Raw genomic sequence first — 20,976 nt, forward strand, 5'->3', positions numbered from 1 at the left:
AGAGAGAAAGAGAATCTGAAGCTGACTCTGCACCGAGAACAGGGGCCAACCTGGGGCTCAGTCCCATGACCCTGAGATCCCCACCACAGCCAAAATCAAGGAAGTCAGTTAACTGACTGCGACACCCTGGCGTCCCCCAAGTTGTCATCTTCTGCCTTAGAAATCAGCAAGTCCCAAATGTCCTACCATGTCTTAAATATTTTCACCATCTCTGGTGTCTGTTATAAATCAAAACTGCTGTCTGTGCTCTCTGGTTCTGTTGCTTTAAACTCAGTGGTTCTACTCAGAGAAAGAAAAAGGTTGCCTGAACTTACATCGGGATTAGAGTTTGTTTGGGGGGCTGTTTTCCCTACCCATTTAAAATTAAACCTGTGGGGCGCCTGAGTGGCTCAGTCAGTTAAGTGTCTGCCTTCAGCTCAGGTCATGATCCTGGGGGTCCTGGGATCGAGCCCCACATTGGGTTCCCTGCTTTTCCCTCTCCCTCTGCTCCTCCCTGCTGCTTGTGCACTCGCGCACACTCTTTCTCTCTCTCTGTCAAATAAATAAAATCTTTTTTAAAAAATTAAACCTATCTGCCCAGATTGGTTTCTCTCCAGAAACGCTCATCACATCTTTCAAGATATGCATTCTTCCACTACTGTATTTTTATCTCATTCTGAAAGAGCATTTGCCCATCTCAACTTTGGGTTACACTAGAAAGCCCTCTTGGTTTAATCTGTTGCTAGATGCTGCCACACTGCACTACTCTTTCCCCATTTCTGGGGCCATCTCCTCGCTGCAAAGGGGAGGGAAAATAGTTCCCATCACATAACAGCATGTTCCATGGATGCCTTGTATGGAGATGATACTTGGTTTCATACTCAATTCTTAGATCTTAGGTCAGTTTTTAGCCATTCATACATAGGTATAGCTAGTATTTTTTTTTTTTATTTGTTTTATGCTTAACAAGATTTCTTAAATTCAAGATAGCCTTGGTTTATTTCCTTCTTCATTACTTACTAGCTGTATGATCTTAGATAAACCACTTCTCTCTGAGTCTCAGTCCCCTCGTCTGTAAAACGGAGACATTTATAGTACTAACCTCAGAGTGGTATTGGGAGATTAAATAAGTTAACAAAAGTAAAGCACATAGAACAGTTCCAGGGATATAATAAGTTGATATTTGTTATACTGCAAATGCCCTTCTTTGTGACTTTTCCTCTTTAACTTATGTTTATCTTTCATATTTTAATTAATGATGCAGATCTTCCAAGTTCTTTTTTTTTTTAGATTTTATTTATTCATTTGACAGAGAGAGACACAGTGAGAGAGGGAACACAAGCAAGGGAAGTGGGAGAGGGAGAAGCAGGCTCCCTGCTGAGCAGGGAGTGCCATGATGTGTGGCTCTATCCGGGGACCCTGGGATCATGACCTGAACGGGAGGCAGACGCCTAAGAACTGAGCCATCCAGGCTCCCTGCTCTTCCAAGTTCTTATAGTATCTGTATCATATGCGCATGATTCATTCTTGTGCTTTTATCTTTCCTCCTTACTCTCTCCCCACTTTCTGAGGATCAGTACTTTTTTTTTTTTTAATCATCTTTCTGGTCTCACCCTCAAATCACAGACTGTAGGAGCCCTCCCTGACCATATGTCTTGAGGCTAGGTGAGGTCTGTCTGTCACATATACCCTGGTCTTTGCACTCAGGGAAAATACAGATATTTGTTTTGCGTCTTGATTCCCCTGTAGGACCATGGCTTCGGAAGGGCAGAAACCATACCGAACCCCCTCAATGCCATAGCCCTAGGGCCTCGCTTAGAGAGCAGGGGCGTAATAGGTAATTAATACTTGTTTAATGAGAAAATGCAGATGTAGGAAATCGGACTTAAATGGATTACCGGACTCAATCTGCATTTCTATAGAAACCTCTAAAAACATAGATAATTTAGAATAATTTTGAAAGGAAAATAAACACCTAAGAAAAGGCTGTTTCCATCTGCATTGGGTCAGGCCCCATTTTAAATAACAGTTACTATTCTAAATGCTGGGATAGGTTATCAAGCTGATAATGTTAATTATTGCTCTCATGGTTTTAAATTTAATCTTGGAAACAAGCTTATTTACTTCAAGAAAAGCTTTGGGGTTAAAAAACAAACAAAAATAAATGTGCATGAATATATACACATGTATGTATATATCTGTATAATACATAGATATTTTGTGAAACTCATTGAACCTTCCCTTGCTCCTTGAGTATTTATCAGGCCCTGGTTGGACTCTCCTTTCAATTAGAAAAAGGCTTTTGGGAACTTTAATCCTACTACAGTTGTTTTAAATAAGTTTGTGTAGACACATGAACAAATACTTCACATCAGTGTCATTGGGGAAATACAAATCAAAACCATAATGAGATACCACCTTATGTCAGTTAGGATGGCTAAAATTAAAAGACAGGAAACAGGTGTTGGCAAGGATGTGGAGAAGGGGGAACCCTCTTACACTGTTGCGGGGAATGCAAGCTGGTGCAGCCACTCTGGAAAACAGTATGGAGGCTCCTCAAGAAGTTAAAAATAAAGCTATCCTGTGACCCAGCAACTGCACTACTGGGTATTCACCCCAAAGATATAGATGTGATGAAAAGAAGGGGCACATGCACCCCAATGTTCATAGCAGCATTATGTCCATAATAGCCAAACTGTGGAAGGAGCCTAGTTGTCTTTCAACAGATGAATGGATAATGAAGATGTAGTTTGTATAAACAGTAGAATATTACTCAGCCATCAGAAAGGACGAATACCCGCCATTTGCATCAACATGGATGGAACTGAGGGTATTATGCTAAGTGAAATAGGTCAATCAAAGAAAGATTATTATATGGTTTCAGTCATCTGTGGAATATAAGAAATAGCGCAGAGGATCATAGGAGAAGGGAGGAAAAACTGGGAAGAAATCAGAAGGGAGACAAACCATGAGAGACTCTTGACTCTGGGAAACAAACTGAGGATTGCAGAAAGGGAGGTGGGTGGGAGGATGTGGTAACTGGGTGATGGGCACTAAGGAGGGCACGTGATGAGATGAGCAGTGGGTGTTACATGCAACTAATGAATCGTTGAGCACTATATCAGAAACTAATGAGGTACTACATGTTCGCTAATTGAATTTAAATTAAAAAAATAAAAATAAAACAATAAAATAGCTAACTATCCTTTAGCTTATCTAATAACTAAACCTTACTAGAACCTTTAAAATTCATTCAACAGTAATTTTTTTAATGTCTGCTATTCTGCTATATGCCACAAGTCAGCCTATTTAACGGGTTTTGTTGTTGTTTTTGTTGTTATTTTTTTCTGAATGTTTTACCTGTATTAGAATGGTACAGCTTTCAAACACAGCTACCTAGTGGTTTATACACGGCAAGTGAAACAAATCCTTTGCACTAGAAACTCAAGTTTTAAAAAGGAAAATAAACTGAGATCTATGTCATGGAAAAAAACAGCCTAGCCCTGATAGCTGTAAATAATATCTGAAGCATCCCCAGCTGGGAAGCACATACCCAGAAATTAATTCTCTTTATCCACACAGCAAGTGCCAGTTGGTTAGGAAGGAGCTCTGTCGATGAGTCCCTGCATCTCATAGCATCTTCTCTCTTCTGTGCTTCTGTTAAGACATAAAAGGTTGTGTTTCATTCACTTAAGTCGGTTAAGTCAATGATATTTAATCCAATCAGAAAACATAATCATAGTAAGTGTGGAACCCCGCGTTATACATTTCCTCTAAATAAACACGGTGAAATTTTCCTTTTGCAGGTGCAAGTATTGGCATTATGATGAAAACCTGCTCACTTCCAGTGTTGTCATTGTCTTCCATAACGAAGGATGGTCAACCCTCATGAGAACAGTCCACAGTGTAATTAAAAGGACTCCAAGGAAATATTTAGCAGAAATTGTGTTAATTGATGATTTCAGTAATAAAGGTAATGGCTATAGAAAATTGACATTTTGTCTATGAAATAAGTTAATTAGGAACAATTACAAAATGTAATTTTAAAATTAATTAGCCTTTAAAAATTAATAATTAGCATCCCTTGATAGCATCTATTACCAGCAAGTTGGCCATGTGCCAAGCATTGTGTGTGGATTATTTTGTTTAATCCTGACAATAATCCTTGAGGCGGAAGTTGTTATCATCTTTATTTTACACATGAGGCTCAGAGATGTTAAGTAACTTGCCAAACACCACAGAGATAGTAGTTAACAGATGCATCCAAATCTACAGGCTCATAAATCTGTGTGTTTCGGTACCATCTTACATGTTACCAATTTTCCGGGCCTTGGATTTTATAAAAATTTGGTTTTGGAGATGATTACTGAAAGATCAAAAAAGTGTAAGTGTGTGTATATTGCAATGTCACCTGATGCTCCATCCGTGGTTGTCAAAGTGAGACCCACATACCTGTTTAACAGCCTGTATTTTGCACTTGAACAGTGATGCAAATATGGAATTTGACCAGAAACTGTGGGCCATTGTTATTTATAATACAAAGTAGCTACTGGGGCTTATTTTGTTCTATATTTGATGTAGTACATTGATTAAAAGGAAATTGTATTTTATTTTTAATTTTTAAGGAGTCAGCTCTTATCATTAAGGAGATATTGCATAGTCTTGGTTCAACTTAGCAAGACAGAGATTGAGCGGTGGTTTTCCAGATAAGTGGGTTTTTTAAATTAACATTTTTTCTTTAAGTAGATCCATTATTGTAAGCTGAATGTATCTTCTTAATGGCACAAGTATGAGAAGATAGATAATGCTATAGTTCACACCCCAAATCAGCATGCTAAGTAAAAAATGTAATTGTGCTACAGAAACCCAGATCTGGGTATTTACTTCCCTTCGCCTGTCACAAAACTGAGTTGAATTCTTTGAAAATTGACCAAAGAGCTCAGGCTACTCGATAACAGCAGGATATTTGCTTTTCGGCAAATAAGTTTTGCAGAGAATTTTTGTGTACATATTTCAGTGATACCACTGAATATATTCAGTGCAGACAGAACATGGTAGCATGAAAATAATATTCAGAACAGCTTTACAAAAAAGCTTTCTCCAAAACTTAATTTGTAATTCTTGCAGTCTAGATAAACCTCTGCTGTTTTGGCAAGGACATGACCAGAATCTTGATCTTATATACATGCATTAGCACAGAGAAGAAATAGAATTATGGCCAATTTCCTTTCCCCATCACTTTTGTACAACTAATCACTTTTTTCAACTATTACTTTTAATTACACTAAAGAATGTAAACTTTAAACTTCTTAGTCCTATCAAATGCCCTTTCACTTAGACATCTTATCTTGGTTGCAATTTTCTATGATAGGAGTGTTTTCATTAAGGAACACATTCCTTGAGACACATTCCTGTCTCAAGCTAAATATTTGAAAATAGGTTTTAAAGTAATCCTGTTGGTACCGACAATATTTTAGATTTAGGAAAACCTACATCTACAAAAATAACTGAGAAATCTCATGTATGTGATTATGCTGTTTTTAAGAAGCCCTATGTTATTATTACAAGTAGAAGCTTAGCATATCCTTTAAAAAAAAGTGAAGAAATACTAAAATATGTTTCCCATCCTAAAATAGCTGCTTGGCTTCAGAAAAGGAGCACAAAATTTTAGACTTCAGGTTTTTTGTCCATTTTACCTTAGTATTTTGGTGATCAGTGTTTCTGTTGTTACAAACCTCTAATATTCAGTCTCTTGTAATACATTTTAATAGCAATCAAGTGCAGGGCCCGCTTCGCTTACAGAGTACAGTGAAGCATTTGTTGGGGTTATACTCTTGAACAGAGCTACAGAAAGTCTTTAACTTTCCCAATTTCAAAACAACCTTAAAATTTGTCAGTCCTGGCCTGTCAGTGGGAGCATGGTTTGTTCTTTGAGTTATAATTTTTCTTTTAATGACAAAATACTAAGATAATACCTTGCAGAGGAGCTGGCTGCTCGTACTATCTGGGTTTCTGGAAAATACAGTGTCCTCTCTAAACAAGGTGTGGGACCTTTAAATAGAGCATGTTCCTGCATGCGTGTATGTCAGGCAGCTTGAGGCTAAGTGAGGCTGAGGTCAAATGGGGCTCCACACTCTCGGTGGCTTGTAACCACAAGGGCTGTATCATTCCCTGGCTCCTACTGCGTGTTTTCTGTGGGTCAGCCCAGCTCTGCCCCACATCACCATTGCATGGCGGCCTGATCTCAGACATTTCCTGCCTCGTGCAGGGAGAAGCTAATGGTGAAGCACTAGTGGGATTTTAGCCCTTGTGCTCACAAGTGCCTCACGTCATTTTGTCCCCATCTCACGGACCATGGCGAGGTACATGGTCTGGCCTGCCCTCAGTGGGTTGGAGAGAATAAATAATCCCCAACTGTGAGCATTCTTAGAATCTACCACAGTGCAGATCCCAAAGAAGCCAGAAGTCATTTGATTGACCAACCGATCTGTTGGATCACCTGAACTAAGAATCTACATTTGGAAAATAGGCTATCAGCTCATTTCTGGCCATAGCAGTTTATTTTAGATTTATGTCGATTGCATAGCCCAAAGAACACCAAAATGCAATTCAGAAAGACTTTTTAAAAAGTAATTTAGGGGGGCGCCTGGGTGGCTCAGCGGGTTAAAGCCTCTGCCTTCGGCTCAGGTCATGATCTCAGGGTCCTGGGATCGAGCCCCACATCGGGCTCTCTGCTCAGCAGGGAGCCTGCTTCCCTTCCTCTCTCTGCCTGCCTGTGATCTCTGTCTGTCAAATAAGTAAATAAAATCTTTAAAAAAAAAAAGTAATTTAGGATTGGGGCACCTGGGTGGCTCAGTCAGTTGAGCGTCCAACTCATGATTTCAGCTGTGATGGGGATCTCAGGATTTCGAGATCAAGCCCTGTGCCGGGCTCCCCGTCAGTAGGGATTCTGCTTGAGATTCTCTCTCCTCCTCTCCCTCTGCCCCTCCCCCTATTCTCTCTCTCTCTCTCTCTCAAATAAATAAATAAAATCTTTTTAAAAAGTAATTTAGGATTGTTACTGAGCCAAAAAAAAAAATCAAAAGGTAAGATTTAAAACAAAACAAAACAAAAATCACTTAAAGGGAAAAGTACCTAGATTTCTCTGGGAAAAAAAATATAATTCAGCATGAGAATTTTATTTGTAATACTCACTAAAACTGGATGCCAAAATAGAAAAAGGTGGATTTTTTTTCTTCTCAATTCTAAATACCTGTACATAGGTGTATTTCTAATTATAAGCTCCCTAAAAATGAGTCAAGTATTAAGTGTATAGCCTGATTTGACCACTTAAGCACCAGCACATCATGCAGTCGAGCTAATGGGACACCTGGGTGGCACAGTTTAGCTTCCAACTCTTGGTTTTGGCTCAGGTATGATCTTGGGGTTCTGGGATCAAGCCCCACATTGGGCTCTGTGCTCAGGGCGGAGTCTCCTTAAGTTTCTCTCCCCCCTTCCCATGCCTTCCCTTACCCCTTACACATGCTCTGTCTCATTCAGTTGCTCTCAAATAAATAAATCTTTAAAAATAAATAAGCTTTTGTTGTTGTTTATGTATTCATGGTCCAAAATTTTAAACAACTTAAAAATATTTTTTGTGTCCCCAAGAAACATCTTTAGAGATCCAAGAGCTAGTTGTGGCTATGATGGGTCAATTTCAAGGGCTCATAGTGACACAAATAAAAACTACTCTCTAGCACCTGGAAAGCCAAGGTGGAAATTTTGGCAAATGTGTCTTGTTTTTCTAACAGTTTCCTCCACCAGATTGCAAATAAATACATGTATATTTATTTGTTATATCTAAATATTACATTTAAGTATTCACTTATGCATATATATATATATTTTTATTTGACAGAGAGAGAGATCACAAGTAGGCAGAGAGGCAGGCAGAGAGAGAGGAAGGGAAGCAGGCTCCCCGCTGAGCAGATAGCCCAACGTGGGGCTCCATCCCAGGACTCCGGGATCATGACCCGAGCTGAAGGCAGAGGCTTTAACCCACTGAGCCACCCAGGTGCCCCATGCATATATATTTTTATATGTATATACATATACATATGTATATGTATATACATACATACATAAATACCCTTGTTGATACCCAAAATAAAGAGAAAATTGTACTCTTTATTATTTGCTAACTTGATCAAAACTATATAACACCAAGACTGCAACTTTGAATGCTGATCACAGCGGGACGAAGATGGCCAAGAAACAAATGTTAACCTATACCTTGTGTAGATGCCAGTAAAGTCACATAATGTTACTTATAGTCAGTGTATCTTCAGAAATCTGGAGACTTTTCTTCTGCCGAAACAAACAAAATGTTTGCCTTAAAGCTTTTAGATATGACATTACGTATGTGAATTTTTTATAAAAACGGTTTCCATGTCAGCTAGCCTAGTCATCATATATTTAATGTTTGGAGAGATCTTTGATAACTCTCAGGCTAAACAGTTCTCTGTAGGGGTATTAAGCTCAAATATTAACTCAAATAATTCACACTACCTGAGTTTTCCACAAATGTTCAGTCTGTTTCAAATCGACTGCCCAAAGGACCTGTTGCCCATTCCTGTTCCTTGAAAAAAAATAATAGTCTGACTGGTTTATAGACATCAATATAATTTGTAATGTTGATTGAATTTTTTTATTCATAGAACACTTAAAAGGAAAACTAGATGACTATATTAAGCTGTGGAATGGCTTAGTGAAGGTATTTCGAAATGAGAGAAGAGAAGGTTTGATTCAAGCACGAAGTATTGGCGCCCAGAAGGCCAAACTTGGACAGGTAGGAAACGTTGGATGTTTACCCTTTCGGCATCTTGGATTTGCTAACTAAACGATCATGTATGTTTTGAAGTACCCTTCGGATGTTGGTTTTTTGTTTTTTTTTTTTTATTGAAATGAAAATGCTGGCTAGATTAAACAGATAACTCGTATATCAGAACAGACTCTCATGCTGATTTATATTAGCATCTAATTTTAAATTGTGTGTGATACACGATGTGCCAAATATGAGGAATGTTCTTTCACCTGCCTCTTTCTTTAAGGTTTTGATATACCTTGATGCCCACTGCGAGGTGGCTGTTAACTGGTATGCACCACTGGTAGCTCCCATTTCCAAGGACAGGTAACATTACCTTGCTTTCTTTTCTTTCCTGGGGGAAACTGTAAACCTGGTCGTAGAAGGACAAATCATCTTCTCATTCTTCTGATTCCAGTTCCCCTCAGCGCCTCAAGCATTGAGGAGGAGCATAAGTGCTCCTTCAGCTCGTTGTGTCCGGGGGTGGGGGCCTGCCCAGCCTTGGGGGTGACTCAGATGCAGGCAGTCAGGCATTTGGGATGAAAAGGCAAGGGGGTCTCACTCAAGAGTGGTCTTGTGGTCGGGTTATTGAACAGACATCCTCTAGCTCCAGAAGCTTTCTCAAAGAGTAACATTAATTGCTCCCTCTACCCTGTGGTAACGGTTCTAAAGCCTGAAGGCGCACGGTCTGAAATTACACTTGTTGGCTTTTTATGCCCTTTTGAATTATTACTTCAGACCAGCTGTGACACATGTCAAGGCTTCGGGTTCCTATGGAAACTCTAAAGTTTAGAAATCGACAGCTACTCCATGGAAATGTGTCAGTCGCCATTACAATTACAGAAATGTCTGAACAGTGGAAGGCAGCATCAGTCTCCTAGTTCCAGAAGCCTTTCCTGCTTTTAGTCCAGAATTCTGACTATTTCAGAATCGAGGGGGAAAAAAAAACATGTCCCTATGGTGAATAATATGAGTCAAAGGGCGAACTTTGGGGGATTTAAGCATCAGAGGGTTTGGTGTGAAGGCCAATCATAAACATTTTTCACACGCTGTTTTAATCCTCACGGCAGCCCCGCAAGGTAGATATTATTAGCTCCATGGTACTGAAGAGGATATTGAAGCCTGGAGAAATTAATTGATTTGCCCTGATTCAAGCAGCTAATAAACTATCAAACTGAGATCTCTCTAGGACACTTTACACTATTTATTTAGAAATCTGAGAATCATGAGAAGTGAAGAAAGATAACACACCTTCCCCTCTCCAGGTGAAAACTGGCAGTCTCCAGGCGCAGTGAGGAAGTGGTTTCCTGCAGGGTCCGCAGCAATCCCACATCTACCCCACAGTGACCCCCGCCCCCACTGTCCGTGGGAATCCACCGTCTGCAGAGAATAAAGCCGCTGGCTGGAATCCAGTCCCCCCACATCAGAATTCAAAGCCCTGGAGGTTTTGCTCTTCTCTTTGGCTTCTAAGCCTCTAAAAAGCACCTTAACGTGGTTATGAAAAGCTGCAGTCTCTATTTCAGGAAATGCATTTTAAAATCCTGTCTGACAAAGATGACCATTAAAACAAGCTGGGTGCAAAATTATCTTTGCAGACTTGATCCTACACCTAACTGGTCGTATAGGAGTAGCATTTTATGAAGCCCAAATACGAGGTATTTTTTGCTTTGCGTTCTCAGGCCACTACTTAAGTTCTTCAGCAGGTTTTGAGTGATTGTTTTTCTCTCTTTTTTAAAAAAAGCAGGAATACAATACTGTACCTTTTTTTTTTTTTTTTTTTTTGCTATAACAGCTGTTTATTGTAATTAAAGGAACAGGAAAAGATCCTGATGCACTAAAGGAACAGAGACAGATTTTCATAATAACTTTTTCCAAAGGAGTACAGAGAGTTGGGAGAACTGCTGAGTATCAGTATGTAGCTGGTATTATTTCTATACACACACACACTCACACACGGTCACACGCACATTCACGCTCATTCACATTTATATTCATTTTCATCTTTATTTAATGGAGGAATAAGGAGGGAAAATAACAGGCAGGAAAATCTTGTAAATAATGCAAAAATTACCAGGAGAAAATTGCCTATAGGACCAAAGTAAAAACGAGAAAGCGCTATCAAGTTCAAAGACATGGCTCTTTGTCCCTGACATTTGTCTGTAAGCCAAGGGAACAGTCTGCTGCATCTTTCCTTCACAAAAAAAGGGCTCCTTGACTTTTAAAAACATTCATTCAATTTTCCATTAGGTATTAAACTCTTCTAATCCAAAAAAAAAAATCAATAATAAAAGGAGACAATATAGTTAGGCATGGTAAACTAGTCAGTTTTGGGTTCTTAAACGCTTTTTCATTTTCTGTAAATGTTTCAGAACTACATGTACTGTGCCTCTAATAGATTACATAGATGGGAATGATTATTCCATTGAACCGCAGCAAGGTGGGGATGAAGATGGTTTTGCCAGAGGGGCCTGGGACTGGAGTTTACTATGGAAACGTATCCCTCTAAGCCACAAGGAAAAAGCCAAAAGAAAACATAAAACTGAACCTTATCGGTAAAGATTGCTACTTTATTTTCTTATGTGGAACGTCTATCTAAGTACTTTTTTTTTTCCTTCCCCATGTGCTTGTATAAATATGTGGGTCCATACATACCCTTGCATTTCATCTTTGCTGCCATCATCAACACAATACAGAACCATTTGCACTGTGCCGATTATAGATGTCATAAATGGCAACACATATGAAATTGTACCCCAAGGGGGTGGTGACGAAGATGGGTATGCCCGAGGAGCATGGGATTGGAGTATGCTCTGGAAACGGGTGCCTCTGACCCCTCGAGAGAAGAGAATGAGAAAGACAAAAACTGAACCATATCGGTAATCACTAAATCACTTACATGTTTTTCTTTTCTCCAATTGCTGCTAACATATTAACCTCTTGCCAAGCTAAAAAATTTGTTATTAGAACTGTAGTTGCTATCGCAGATTCTGTAAGAGTTTTTTTTTTTCCCTTGCATTATTTCCGAGGTTTGAATTCACATTTGCTTCTTTGTAATTGTTTTTTCCCCTAAATGCAAGCTTCATTTGTGGGGGTGGGGGGGATCTAGGGATGGGGTTATATGGCATTGGTTTCAAATATAAGTAGAAAAAATCTTTGCCCTCCCGTCCTAGTAGAGTAGACATCAAATTGTATTCTTTTGGCCATAATTTCATTCTGTAAATTAAAAATGCATAAATCATTTCCAGTCCAAGCTTTATGTCCACTTTGATCCCTTGGCTGTAGTGTTAACAATGAAAGGCAAATAGAAGAGAATTCCGTCTTTTTCTTCTTTTTGTTTTGTATGCTAACTCATAAATAATACTTTTGTATCGGGTTAGGTCTGGTGCGTAGAAATACCTGACTTTGGAAAATATTACATAGAACCCTTTATTACTTCCTTCTCAGAAGAACATTTGATTAAAAGGAAACTTTATTCCAAAGTCAGCTTTTATCCCTTCTTATGGGACAAATAGAACAGTTTATCCTACCCTATTCTTTTGGTTGTTTAGCTGAAACATTCACTGCCTTTCAAGAGTGACTCCAAATGAAACTTTTTTGTCTTATGTTAGTAACTAATAGCTTCTAAATGTGTCTAATTTTTTCAGATCTTATGGTTCTGCTTTTGGTCTCTCTCTCCTTGTTATACTACTGATAATGTTAGAACCCTGTTTTAGGAAGTTGCTTCCAATGTCACGCAAATGCTGGCGGGATCTGGGTCAGTCATGATATTCAATATTGAGATGGCAAACATAAGGAAATTATGGAATTTTAAGCTTTGACGCTTTCCAAATTTCCCTTTGAAGTTCTTTTTTTGAAACAGTCCAAGAATGTACTGCTTTACCTACTTGATTTGACAAGAACTTCTTGGTGTACAAAATAAAGGGTAATGATTATATTTATATTTCTGCCAATTCCATGGGCTTGGCTAATAAAGGAATTTTTTTAAGCAGCCTAGAAAAATTCATGGGGGTGTCCCTTTAAATAACTCACCGGTTTTCATGTTAAGATGAATCTTAAAATACACACTGAGATAAACAGGAATACATTTAAATATTTTACTTTTATTTATTTATTTGAGAGAGAGAGACAGAGAGAGCATGAGCGAGGAGAAGGTCAGAGGGAGAAGCAGACTCCTTGTGGAGCTGGGAGCCCGATGTGGGACTCGATCCTAGGACTCCAGGATCATGACCTGAGCTGAAGGCAGTCGCTTAACCAACTGAGCCACCCAGGTGCCCCATAAACAGGAATACATTTAAAGATCAAAAAGGCATGGTTACAATGGAGTAAATTTAAATGAGTTAAATAAATGTGCCATGAAAATAACCAAGAATGCAATAGCTCTGCTTACCAAGTCAGGCAGCATACCTTAAGAGATTGGCTTCGCTTGATGTGATTTCCTTTAATATTGAAAGTATTACTTGATTTATTATTTATCTTCTCAACAAATATTTAATGAATGCTTATTATGTGCTAGACATTGTTTCCTGGGGATAAATTTTTCAAAGATATGTTCTCTCATGGCACTTAAAATATAAGGGGTGAGACAGAAATGAAACAGATCAGTACACGAATAACTCTGGAATAGCAGCCGCCAAAAGCGGCGCGAAGGCAAACCACAGGGTACATGGAGCTTAGCGGGGAGAGAACCTAATCCAGCTGGGAGGAGCCCTAAAGGCCAGGAGTTGGTCCTGTGGACAGGGAGGAAGAACTTTTCAGGAGAGCGAACAGTCGAGGTAAAACCCTGAGAGAGGAGCATTTGTCGTGTTGGAGGAGTGAGCAGAGCAGTGAAGAACTCCAGAGAAAGCCTGCTGCTCATGGAGAGCAGGGAGAGAGGCTGGCATCCCTGGGCCCACACTGAGTCTACGCTGCCTGCCATGAGATTCGATGTGGATGAGGGCAGAATAGAAGAAGAGACAGTCAGGGGTGTCACCATAGCAGTGCAAGTGACGGGAGCTTGGTCTGGGATGGAAGCAGCAGGGACAAGATCCAGATACCTTTTCAAGGTGAAATCAGTAGGAATTAGTGACAAATTGAATGTTAGGTGTAGTGATGAAAAAGGTTCTGAGATGGAGGAATCTACTTAGGAATCAAGACGCATTAATCATTAATTGTGGGGGAGCAGGATGAAAATTTCTTCCTCTAGAGATGTGAGTGGCTTATCCCCAGAAAGGACCCAATTCAAGATTCCATTCAGGAAGCCTCGCAGATCGCCCCTTTGCATTTCTACCTCCCGACACAGTAAATAGCTAATGTCTAATTCTCCTGTGTCATTTCCATGCTACATTTGCAAACTCTGAATGAACTGTGACTGTTCAGCCATGATTTACACCCTTATTTGGCATGCCCCTGAGCTATAAAATTAAAAAATGACAGACTACTTCCATGGTCTATGGTTTCACTCATCCTAGAATGACTCATAAATCATTGTAGGAGCAGTTAGCAGACCATGGCTGTATGGCTCAGTATTTTTAGGAGTGAAAGAGAAAAAAATTCTATCTTAACTCTCAAGGCTTAATTTTCAAACCAACAAGGGAACTAAGGCGCCCTCTCCTGGCAGAATGGTGCAATGCGCTACTTCATAATGAACTGCAAATTGGATTTCAGATAGAAATCAGTAAATTCAATAAAGAATTATAAACAGATTGTTTTGTGAAGGCTTTGTAATTTCTTAATGTTTGGCCATCGGTGTTGTCTCTTCTGTGCATTACTTAGATTGTGTTCCAAACAGGCTGTTGTCTGTTGGTGAAGGGGTACTGGGGGTTTATCTTTAATAGTTACTGCAGTGTTTCTTCCCTTAGGTCCCCTGCCATGGCTGGCGGATTATTTGCCATTGAACGAGAGTTCTTCTTTGAACTGGGTCTGTATGATCCAGGCCTCCAGATCTGGGGTGGTGAAAACTTTGAGATCTCATACAAGGTAACATTTCATTTAAACAAATGCGGTTTTCTAAGTCGTTACCGACTTTTGTGACTTTCAGATAAGGCTTGTTTCTTTGGGGGGAGGCTGTTTAATGCATTTCTCTAAATTATAAAGAACAACTAACAAAAATGCATGCCTTTGGGGAAAAAATAGGGCAAAATGTCAACTCCCAACTTCTTATATGCTTACATGGTTCATCTCAACACTGAAGCCAGCAAACTTCAAAAATGAAAGTTCCAGGGCACCTGGGTGGCTTAGTCAGGTATCCAACTCTTGGTTTCAGCTCAGGTCACTATCTCGGGGTCCTGGGATCGAACCTCATGTCAGGGTCTGCACTCAGTGGGGAATCTGCTTGAGGATTCTCTCTCTCCCTCTCCCTCTGTCCCTCCTCCTGGTTGCACACACATACTCACTCTCTCTCCCTCTCTTTCTCTGAAATAAATAAATAAATCTTTTTAAAAAAATGAAAGTACCTCCTCGCCCCACTCCCCACCTTACCCTCCAGGCTTTCTGTGCCTTGAAGCCTTTTGTTATAAAAGCCCTTTAGGGAATCTGCATGTGTGGGGGCCACATTTGACCATCCACTGACACTGTTGCCCTTTATCACTGTAGGACATGGTGATTCAGGACAGAAGCAGACCCCAGCCATGACTGTGCATCCTCAGACTGACACTGGAGCTGCCTTCCTGCAGCACCCACCCTGATGTTGAGGCAGTCCTTGGACAGTAATACCGTCCATGCTCCCACCCCGCCCTCCCACTGTCCACAAGAAAAAGAACTATACCACAGTCGGAGTTAAACAGATATTTGTCTCTGGTCTTAAATGTCCAGAGACGAAAGAAGAATAACTCAGTCCCTGCTCTCAAGGAAGTTAGAGTTCGTAAGAAGAGATTAGAATTAAATTCATAATACAATAAGAAGGTAGATGGCATTCAGTTGGTGTGATTAAGAAACAGCATCATCCTGGAGGGAGGGTTTGAGGCAGACTAGGAAGGTGGGCATGATATCGATAGGCAGAGATAAAGGGAGGGGAAGGAGACCCCAGGGCAGGTAGACTGGGTTAGCAGGTACAAAGGTGGGAACAAGAAGAATACGTTCAGCAAACAGTGAGAGCACAGTTTAGCATAATCTGATGGCCTGAGTAAGAAAGATATCCAAGAAGGGGAAGTGGACACTTATGTTGGGATTGTATAGAGGAGGCACTCCGATGTTGAGCCAAGAGATTTTTACTGAATTTGATAAGCCGGGGGCAACCTATTGAAGATACTAAGCAAGGGAATAACATGACCCAGAGCTGCCCTTCAGCTAGAATAATCTTACTATAAATAAGGATAGCATAGAGTGGAGAGAAGCAGGAAGTGAAGAAGCCAATTTGGAGGTTATTATAATAATCACCCAGGTGGGAAATCCATTAGCCTTGGAAATGGCGAGTGATATCAGGAATGAAGAATCTGTGTGACTTTGCAAGGTTACACTGGGCGAAGGTTGTTTAAAGCTACAAGTACACAAGGGGCCCTGAGGAGTGGAATATTACTGCATTCCATACTGCCTTGTTTGGTATCATAGGAGTTTGAAAACACATTATTTTAGGATTCGTTTCATCTATGAATTCCCCATGGACACTGTATCTAATTTAGATTTTACATTTACATTTATAAGACAAATTTTCAAGTATAATTTATTTTGATATATGAAACAACTTCCACATGTGTTTTCCCCTGATAGATATGGCAGTGTGGCGGCAAATTGCTGTTTGTCCCCTGCTCTCGCGTTGGACACATCTACCGTCTCGAGGGCTGGCAAGGGAATCCTCCACCCATTTATGTCGGCTCTTCTCCAACTCTGAAGGTGAGTCTTTGGATACCAGGAGAGTGGCCTGGGGAGCTCTGTACCACACGCCCCTCCATTGATAGCCCACACATTGAAGTCATTTCAATGGCAGCTCACGGAGTGCGATAAATCATTGAAGCAGTCAACGCTGGTTCTCCCTTCTAGCTTAAGCTGGACTTACTCATGAAACACCTTATTATTTTTGTTTTGTTTTGTTTTTATTTGAAGTAGAGCTGACATACAGTATTATAGGTGTTAGATTACAGGTGTACACAGGTATTCAACATGTATATACGTTGGGAAGTGATCACAATAAATCTCGCTACCATCCGTCACCATTGAAGCTGTTACAGTGTTATTAACTCTGGTCCCTATGCTGTGCATTGCCTCCCCCTTCCCCCGTGTCAGCCATCTGCCCGCTTTGCTTTGTTTGCTTGCTTGTTTGTTTTGTCTTTTAGATTCCACATAGAAGTGAAATCATATGGTATTTGTCTTTCTCTGCCTTACTTATTTCACTTACCTTAATACCAGCGATGTTGTCCATCTGGGTCCATCCATGTTCTAACAAATGGCAAGATTTCATTCTTTTTTATGACTGAGTAAAATTGCACTGTGTGCGTGTGTGTGTGTGTGTGTGTGTGTGTGAGAGTGTGTATATATTTATATATCCCACATCTTCTTTATCTATCAGTATTATCAATGGACACTTAAGTTGCTTCCATAGCTTGGCTGTTGTGATTGTAAATTGTATTATAACTAATGCTGCAGTGAACATAGGGACACATATATCTTTTTGAATTAGTGTTTTTGTACTCTTTGGGTAAATACTGAGAAGTAGAATTCCTAGGTTGTAGGGTAGTTCTGTTTTTAATTTTTTGAGGAATCTCCATACTGTTTTCCATAGTGGCTGCACCAATTTTCAAAAGCAGCACACAAGGTTTCCTTTTTCCTCTTATCTTCACCAACACTTATTCCTTATTGTTTTGACAATAGCCATTCTGACAGGTGTGAGGTGATATCTCCTTGTGGTTTTGATTTGTGTTTCACTGATGATTAGTGAGGTTAAGTAGCTTTTCATGTATCTGTTAGCTACGTGTCTGTCTTCTTTGGAGAAATGTCCATTCAGGTCATCTGCCCATTATTTGATTGTTTTTTTTTTGCATTTTTATATTGAGTCATATGAGTTCTTTATCATTTTGGATATTAATTCCTGTCTGGTTGGATCATTTGCAAATATCCTCCCATTCAGAAGGATGCCTTTTCATTTTGTTGATGGTTTCTTTCACTATACAAAAGCTTTTTAGTTTGATGTAGACCCATGTGTTTATTTTTCCTTTGTTGTACTTGCCTGAGGAGGGAGATCCAAAAAAATGTTGTTCAAGAGCTTACTTCCTATGTTTTCTTAGGAGTTTTATGGTTTCAGGTCTTATGTTTAAGTCTTTAGTCCATTTTGAGTTTATTTTGTATAATGGTTAATAAGAAAGTAGTCTAGTTTTATTCTTTTGCAAGAGGCTGTCCAGTTTTCCCAACATTTATTGAGGAAACTGCCTTTTCCCCTTGGCTTCATTTGTCAAAGATTAATTAACCACATAAGCTTGGGTTTATTTCTGGCCTGTCTATTCTGTTCCATTGAGGTATGTATCTGTTTTTGTGCCAGTAACATACTGTTTTGATTACTATAACTTTGTGGTATAATTTCAAATCAGGGAGCATGATACCTCCAGGTTTGTTCTTCTTTCTCAAGATTGCTTTGGCTATTCAGGGTCTTTTGTGGTTCCACACAAATTTTTGGATTATTTGTTTTCATTCTATGAAAAATACTATTGATATTTTGATAGATATTGCACTGAGTCTGTAAATTGCTTTGGGTAGTATGGACATTTTAATAATATTGATTTTTCCAGTCCATGAATGTGGTATATCTTTCCATTTTTTTATGTGTTATCTTCAATTTCTTTCATCAGTATCTTATAGTTTTTGGAGTATGGGTCTTTTGCCTCCTTAGTTGAATTTATTTCTCGATTTTTTTGATGCAATTATAAATGGACTATTTTCTTAATTTCTTTTTCTGATAGCTTATTATTAGTATATAGAAATACAACAGACTTATGTATATTAATTTTGTATCCTACAACTTTACCGAATTCATTTATTAGTTCTAATAGCTTTTTGGGTAGAGTCTTCAGGGTTTTCCATGTAAAGTGTCATGTCATCTGCAAAAAGTGACCGTTTTACTTCTTCTTTCCCAATTTGAATGCTTTTTATTTCTCTTCTTGTCTGATTGCCATGGCTAGGACTTCCAACACTAAGTTGAATAAAAGTGGCGAGAGTGGGCATCCTTGTCCCAGATCTTAGATGGAAATCTTTTGGCTTTTCATCATTGAGTATGATGTTAGCTCATGGGCTTGTCATATAGCCTCCATTATGTTGAAGTACGTTCCCTCTGTATTCACTTTGTTGAGAATTTTTATCATAAATAGATCTTGACTTTCATCAAATGCTCTTTCTGCATCCATTGAGAAAGTTACATGATTTTTGTTATTCTTTTTATTAAAGTGGTGTATCACATTGATTGATTTGTGAACATTGAACCATCCTTGCATCCCTGAAATAATCCCAATTGATCATGGTGTATAATCCTTTCAGTGTATAGTTGAATTCACCTTACTGATATTCTGTTGAAGATTTTTTGCATCTGTGTTTATCAGGGATCTTATTATTTTTTAAGATTATTCTTTGTATCCTATTCTGATTAAGATTTTTATATTGAATGTTCTCCATGAGACGACATCTCAGAAAAATTAAAAAAACAAAACAAAACAAAACCTGCCACTCTGTCAGAAAATAGTTGAAAGGAAAATGTCAGCTTCTACTATTTTCACACAAAATATTATTTTTGTTTGTTCTAAAATAATCCTATTAGGAGTTTGTGCAGTAAACAAAATCAGATTTTTGAACAATGCTTGCAAAAGATTAATGTCTTTTTTCTCTCAAACCAGGAATAAAGCAGAAAAGTTTCACACAGAGGCCAAATATCCCACTGCTAGGAAGATGAAGTCCTCTATTCTTGATCGAGTAACTTTGAAGTTTCTCTAGTTGGGCTGCTTTCATAAATTCTAAGTGCATAGGAGTCTGATTCTCTTCATTTTCTGGAGCCCTTAAACCAAGTCAAAAGCAGAAGGAAGTTTATTATTGGCTGTAGATGCAACTTGGAACAGTTCCTTAAAGGGAAGTAGATAATAGAAGCAGAGATGGAAAGGTCTTAAGGAATGAACACAGCTTTCTAACTAGCCAGTTTATCATAGAAATGGCCAAATGGAGCCCCAGCTACCAGAGGAGATGAGACTAAAATATCCCCAATAAGACAAAGAGCACCAAATTAACACCAGGGCTCACTGGCATTGCAGGAAAAGAACCTTCCCTTGGAGCTGGACCCATAATCCCAAAGAATTAATGGAAAGCCACATTGATTCATGAAGGCCTGAGCTACAAGGAACAGGAAAAGTGATGAGAGGGAAATCTTTATCCACTCTAAAAATTAACTGTACATATCAAGAAAATGACCTGATAAATGTAACATTCCGTTTATACTCCGTGAGTGCCTAGAATGTGCCAGGCCCTTTTTCCCTCCATCATCCGCTTCAACCACAGTGTGCCAGTGGCTTACGTCTGTTCATCCAGCTCGTCTGTCATCTCTGAGCTGCTGACTTTGATAGGCAATTGTCTCTTAGAATTAACTTCTTAGATGTCCCTCAAGCATTTCAGACTCAATATAGTCAAAGCTGAACATTTTAACTTTTTCCCAAAAGCAATCCTTTTCCTGTATCCTCTGTTTGCCCGTGAATGAAACTTTGAGGGGGATGTTAGTGTAATCTTCCTCTCTTCCCTCCATCTTACCAAGCCCTGAGGATTCTGCCTCATACCTATCTCTGAAATCCTTCCTTTCTATGCTTTGCACAGGTCCTCGAATCCCATGGATATTAAATAGCCCCCTATTTGGTTCTCCGCCATCAGCCGCAACCACCTTCGGTCCATCTCCTACTCAATGGAGTAGGAGTGTCACTCCCCTGAACATTAAATCCGATGTCTGTACCTGCTTAAAACCTTTTGATGGCTCTCTGCTAAAGGATAAAATTCAAAGTCCTTAAAAAAGAATAATAATAATAATAGCTAACACTTTTTAAGTGCTCAATGTACACTAGACCCTAAATGCTTTTTAATTTTCACAAAGCATGACAAACTATGGTGTGAAAAACTATTTGCAGGATTCCAAATGCACCATGATAAGTCACACTTCTTTTGGGTTTCTCTTTACCCTGAATACCATTCCCACATAATGAACCACTCCTTCGAGGCTGAGCTGTCCC

The 20,976-nt window shown here is 39.3% G+C and overlaps 1 protein-coding gene across 4 annotated transcripts in view; it reads left to right on the top strand.

Moving 5' to 3' along the window:
• GALNT7 (polypeptide N-acetylgalactosaminyltransferase 7) overlaps nucleotides 1-20,976 on the top strand; it is a 139,324-nt gene that overhangs the window by 105,567 nt on the left and 12,781 nt on the right. For 3 of the 4 annotated variants that reach the window (XM_047717406.1, XM_047717404.1, XM_047717407.1), the window contains exons 3-8: nucleotides 3,786-3,952; nucleotides 8,676-8,806; nucleotides 9,069-9,148; nucleotides 11,515-11,697; nucleotides 14,659-14,776; nucleotides 16,505-16,627. In XM_047717406.1, the coding sequence (XP_047573362.1) occupies nucleotides 3,786-3,952; nucleotides 8,676-8,806; nucleotides 9,069-9,148; nucleotides 11,515-11,697; nucleotides 14,659-14,776; nucleotides 16,505-16,627 (802 nt within the window). Of the gene's footprint in view, nucleotides 1-3,785; nucleotides 3,953-8,675; nucleotides 8,807-9,068; nucleotides 9,149-11,190; nucleotides 11,374-11,514; nucleotides 11,698-14,658; nucleotides 14,777-16,504; nucleotides 16,628-20,976 lie in introns of all 4 variants that reach the window. The other variant, XM_047717405.1, reaches the window with a different exon arrangement.

Source organism: Lutra lutra, chromosome 2 (assembly GCF_902655055.1).
Source record: "Lutra lutra chromosome 2, mLutLut1.2, whole genome shotgun sequence".
NCBI lineage: Eukaryota > Metazoa > Chordata > Mammalia > Carnivora > Mustelidae > Lutra > Lutra lutra.